We start from the raw sequence: 6,000 nt of genomic DNA on the forward strand, positions 1-6,000 counted from the left end.
ACAATAATATCATCTGTGTGGCCATAAAAATTCATCCAGTTATTTGAGTTAGAAGATAACACTGAGTATTAAATCAATACAGCTTCAGGGTGGTAACACACCAGAAGCAATAAATATTACAAAATATATCCTGTGGCAGCATTCCCAACACGGAAGATAAAACTGAATCCTTTTGCTACAACAGCAGCTAGACAGATGAGGAAAAACCTGTAAACATCCCTAAGGAATCTGGAAATGGTTAAACTAGTTAAGCCATCCAGACCAAAATAAACAAGAGAATAGCAGAAAAAAAAAACCTCTCTACGGTGGAAGAATTAGTCCCTCTATCACTGTAACCCACACCAGCAAGACAAAATGGAAAAGATGGGACTTCATGGGGCTTTTTGGGAGCACCAAAAATGCCTTCCAGAACATGGGACTGTAGATCAGCACTCCCACCTCTCTCATGTAGGCAAGGCAATATGAAATCTTCAAATACACCAGAGAAGAAAGAAAGTAGCTAAAGAAATGTAGTCACTATAACTCAACCAGCAAATAACATCTTAAATCTCGATTATCTACCCAATTTAGTTCTTACTTATTTAAGAATTGTGTTTTCCCAAATTTCCATGCAAGGGCCTAGTTCAACAGAAGGTCAAGATCCCATTATCCCAAACTTCACTGGACTCAAGCCAATAAAAAAAAACAAGTGAGTAGTTAAACCTCACCTTTCTAATGCCAGCATTAATCACTTTACTATGTAATTTTACTTCACACATGCAATACAGCTAGTCTGTCACCACATTACAGAACAAATGGTTCAGATTATCGTAATCTGAACACATACTTTAAAAAAAAGGAAATTCAGGCCACACATCCCTGATGAAATATAAAGATAAATCATTCTGCAGAACAAACTTGACCCAAGGCTTTCAAAGAGTAGTACAGTAGTACAGTAAAGTCTGAAGAGAAATCAAAGTAGTTTTAATCAATGTAGAATTACAAGATGTTAGTATTCAATACCTAATGGATAAGCATTCATCATTCTTATTTAACCAGTATGTTTTCCCTAACATTAAAAAAACATTACCTTCTGAACCATGGCGAGACCAGATTCTCACAGTAGAGTCAGAGGCTGCAGAAGCTATCAGCAGGTTTAAATCAGGTTCATCTGACTGGCAGACAGCATCCACAGCAAAAACAGCCTCTGTGTGGCCTTTGAGAGGAATGCTCTTCATGAGCTGAACACACGAGAAAATTTTACAGAGTCTTAAATTCCAGTAACTTACATAAGAGATTTTTCAAAAGTAAGTTTAGGAAAAAAAAAAAAAAAAAAAAAAAAAAACACCAAAAAAAACAAACCCACAACAACAAACACCTTAATACTGAAAATGACCTCTATACCTGCAATAACAGAGTGTCTGCCAAGCTTTGCTTAAACTAAAGCACATTCCAGGAAACCCAGAGAAGGGATACAACAGCAATGAGTATTAACTTGGTAAGATTTTGCTCAAAGCTGAACAAAACTAAATGTTCCTCTGTACACTATACAAACCTCACCCTTCCTCGAGGGAAGTTGGATACAGTATAGAAGTTAGGAAGAGCAGTTTTCCTTCCTTTTTCTCCTTCTCTTGTCCTTTACCCTAAGGAACATCCCACAAAAATTTGGAGAACCTTAGTGAAGGAGACAGAGCAGAGAACACAATGGACTAAGCAGCAGCTACAGCAGCTCTAGCAGCAATGTTTAGCATGTTCTCATAAACCAAAACAGCTTCTTACTCCTTCAAAATGCCGAAATGGAAAACAAAACCGCTAAATTTAGACAATGAATACAGGTGATTCAATTTTTGCCATCTGTTCCTCATAAACACAAATATCAGAATGAGAAGCTTTTAATTTTGTAACCTGAAGCCACCCAGCATTTATCCAAATGTTATCATAGACAGACTTGACCTCTCTTCCCAAAATACATCCTAGTAGGCCCCAGTAAGAATTTTTAATTGGTTCAATACAGAACTTTGTTTTTAAAAATTTACACTAGTCTAGAACTGCCATTAAAATGTGCACGTTTAACCACATTCTTTTGAAATTATTGCCATATGGCTGTGCATCACATCATCAGAAAAAGTTTATTAAAAAGTCTGTAACTTAAATAAATGCATGAACAGTTACAATGGATCAGGATCAGAAATAACTTATTTCTGAGAACGTTCCCCCCATCAAAGTAGGTTCATTTCCCCTACTATGCATTCTCATGCATTTTAAAATGCCAAGTCTAATAAGCTACTTTGAGACAGATGATGAAATGGGTTACCTACACAGCCATTCAAATCCAGTGCCTAATACGCAAGATTTGAAAAGCTAGGTAATAAAGTGGTTCTTTCATCAAAATTTCAGGTCATCCTGAAGGCTCTTTCACACAACACTGAATCTTTTGCCTTAAATTCTATAATACAAATAATAAATTAGCAAGTAAGGTCTCCTTACTTTTCTCCAATTTTCTGACAAAAGCCAATTGTTGCACAGATTTTTTTGTTTTTGTTTTCGGGGTTTTTTGTTTGGTTTTGTTGGTTTGGTTTGGTTTTTTGTGGGTTTTTTTTTGTTTGTTTGTTTGTTGTTTGGTGTTTTTTGGTTTTTTTTGTTATACATCTACTCCAACTTGTATATCATTCCAGTAAGACTATCTATACACAAACCCCACACTGTTGCACAGAGTGACCACAAATCACTAGAAATGGATATAAGGAAACAAGGAAGAAGGGTACAGAAAATGCCAGCTCAGAATTCATGGTTTGAATGTTTGAATGTGGTTTAAAGAAAACTGCCATGTGAGATCAGAAAGCTCATGAGTCAAGAACAGACAAACAGGGTCTTTCAGACACCTAAACAAATCCACTCAATGACAGGTTAGTTAATTTCTTTACCAATGCTGATTTGAAAAAGATGAACCACAGAAAAGGAGAAACAACATTTATAGTAAAACATAGCAAGATAGAGTACCAACAATTTCAAGGATGTACACACTGGGTTCAATCAAAAATAAAAACCAAAAACAGTCAAAGTGAAAGAAATAGTATTAACCAGAAATACAGACAAAACAGATAATTTGTGATATGTGAGAACCTAGTGCAGAGGGAGATTTGAAAAGACGTTATTCCTGCTTACCTGATTTTTCCACGTTACTGTATCTTTCCATTCCCAAATAATAAGTTGTTTATCAGATCCACCAGAAATTAACTCTGTTTCAGAAGCTAAAAAATATGTTTGGGTTAGTTCAGTGTACACTTAAATTTTTAACAGCAACATAAGCAGTTGGTTATTACTCACGAAGTATCACTGGTAACCAAGTCTTCCACCAAAATAAAGTATGGTTAATAGGAACTGCACTGTGCAGAACAGGTCAAGAGCAAAGCTTCCTTTAAGAAAACTTGAAGAGAAAATTTACAGGACTATTTAAAGTTCTGCATGAAAGTGGTAAAAATACCTTTCCAAAAGACTCTCAAATCCAACAGTGTAAATTAATCTTTTGGGGTTTTGTTTGGTGTTTTTGGAAGATAGGAAAATAAAGCAAGAGAAAACTAAACAAACAGAATTCAAACCTTCACAAGAAAATTTAATTCCCAAGTTCCCTGAAAATAACTTATTTTAATCATTTTTAAGAAGAATATGTTTTAGTGGAACCCATTGAAAGGATGGCAGTTTATATCACTATTAAAAACTAATGTTTGCACCTCAATACTTCTCAAAAAAAAAAAAAAAAAGCAGCACATTACATTAACAGCCAAATCAACAGTTGCATTTCTCTTTTTCAGTGAGTCTCCATAAACACCTGAGAGCAAGAATATATGCCAATGAAAAGCCTGCCCTAAACAATGTTAAATCCTGGAATTACTATCCAGCAAAAGCCTCATATATGTCTCAAACATTTCTATCTACCTCTAAAGATTCTTTTTTTCGAGCACATAACCTCTAAACAACTTTAGAGTTTTATACCCAGAGATTGCTGCAAAGGCATTGGAAATCAGTTTACAAAGTCAAACCAGGCAAAACTCCAAACCTTACTAAGCAGGCTGGTAGCAGAACAAGCAGCACAAGCCATCGGCCTGTGTGAGCTGTGGCAGCTCAGGCAAACACCTCCTTGGAGAGCCCTTGGCTGTGGGGCCGGGAGCAGAGATGCCCTGGCTCACCAGGCAGCTCACCCGGGCCTGGCAGGTCGCGTTCCTGTAGAGCCATCTGCTAAAATGTGGCCGCACCTCGAGTACTGTGTCCAGTCCTGAGCCCCTCAATTCAGGAAGGGCACTGATGTGCTGGGGCAGGTCCAGACACCGGCAATAGAGCTGACAAGGGTCTGCAGCATGCATCTTATGAGGAGGGGCTGAGGGAGCTGGGGGTGTTTAGCCTGGAGAAAAGGAGGCTCAGGGCAGACTTTATCGTTCTCTACAACCACCTAAAGGCAGGAGTAGCCAGGTAGGGGTCGGCCTCTTCTCCCAGGTAGCAAGTGACAGCATGAGAGAACACAGTCTTAAGCTGCGCCAGGGGAGATTTAAACTGGACATCAAGGAGAATGTCTTCACAGCAAGGGCGCTTAGACACCGGAATGGGCTGCCAGGGAGGTGGTGGATTCACTGTCTCTGCAGGTGTTTAAGGAAAAACTGGATGTGGCACTCGGTGCCATGGTCTAGCTGACACGATGGTGCTGGGTTATAGGTTGAACTCGATGATCTCAGAGATATTTCACAAATTAACTTATTCTCTGAAAATCCCTACTGGGAAGCCAGGCTTAACTCGCAGTCCCCTATTTCCTTGAGTGCACAGCGCAGCCCCGCTACTGCCGGGCCTCCCCCTGCTCTCCCCTGCCAGGGCCCGAGGGGACGGGGTGTGCAGGGCCGCGCTACTCACCGCGGTCCCGCCGGCGGACCCAGCGCACGCAGTTCACCCGGCCGGTGTGGCCGCGGAGGGCGCCGACCGCCCGCCTCACCTGCGGGACAGACAGACAGACAGACAGCACCCAGCGTGAGGGACTGCTCCCAGTGCCGGCCCCGCTCCCGCTCCCGGCCCCACCCCAGAGCACATCAGCTCACCGCCGGGTCGTAGAGGACGACGTCGTGGCAGCTGCCGAAGGCGAGGAGGCCACCGCGGCCCCAGGCCACGGCGCCGCCGCCCGCCCGGTTGGCGCAGCAGGCGATGTGACAGAGCGACACGGGCGCCGCCATCTTCGCGCCGCGTGCGCGACCCCGCGCGGCTGCCACGGCAACGACCCCGCGCGAGGGGGCGGGGCCTGAGGGGGCGGGGCCGGCCCGTGTGGGGAGCTCCGCGGGGCGGTGACGCTTTTAACTTTATTGCGGCTTTTGCCGAGACCTCAAGGGTTTAAAAAGTTTAAAACTTTTCTGTTTGCTGGTTTCTGTGAAGGAATTCCTCCTAATGTCCAACCTAAATGTCCCCTGGCGCTGCTTAAGGCTCTGCCCTCATCCTGTCGCTGGGTGCCTGGGAAAAGAAAGCGACCCCTACCTGGCTACAGCGGCTTTTATAGAGAGCATTGGGTTCCCCCCCGAGCCTCCTTTTCTACCGGCTAAACAGCCCCAGCTCCCTCAGCCGCTCCCCATAGGATTCACCCTCTGGAGCCTTCCCCAGGCGGATCCCGCCTGAGCTGCGGAGAGCTGGATATCAGGGGTCATGCCTGTCACCCATTCCTGGGCTGTTTCCATCACCTGTGCAGCCACCTCCTGATCAGGAGTCATGCTCAAACTAAGTCTCTGACGTCGGGATGTATTTAATACTACTGTATGTGATATCCTAAAATTACTGCCATGGAAAGCATGAGAATTTGCAACTGAGCCATGGCCAGGCTGGATGTCTTGGTCTGAATATGTTTGAATACCTTTGCTTTTCAGGAGAAAAAAAAAAAAAAAAAAAAAAAAAAAAAAAAAAAAAAAAAAAGTTGAGAACATAGCAATTAGTGAACTCCATCTGTTACTTTTTTTTTCCCTTTTTTTTTGATATATTTATTGCCCTTCCTGCACA

At 42.5% G+C, this 6,000-nt stretch overlaps 1 protein-coding gene across 1 annotated transcript in view; it reads right to left on the reverse strand.

The window, feature by feature from the left end:
- The window catches only part of ELP2 (elongator acetyltransferase complex subunit 2), a 38,818-nt gene extending 33,931 nt beyond the window's left edge, over nt 1-4,887 (reverse strand). Inside the window, exons 1-3 of the mRNA XM_083878246.1 lie at nt 4,879-4,887; nt 3,145-3,230; nt 1,070-1,220 (exon numbers count right to left, since the gene is read on the reverse strand). Of these exons, the coding sequence (XP_083734372.1) occupies nt 1,070-1,217 (148 nt within the window). The 5' untranslated portion in view covers nt 1,218-1,220; nt 3,145-3,230; nt 4,879-4,887. The remainder of the gene's footprint in view (nt 1-1,069; nt 1,221-3,144; nt 3,231-4,878) is intronic.
- Between the last annotated feature and the right edge of the window lie 1,113 nt (nt 4,888-6,000).

The sequence above is a fragment of the Zosterops lateralis genome (assembly GCF_965231275.1).
Source record: "Zosterops lateralis genome assembly, chromosome: 1".
Lineage (NCBI taxonomy): Eukaryota > Metazoa > Chordata > Aves > Passeriformes > Zosteropidae > Zosterops > Zosterops lateralis.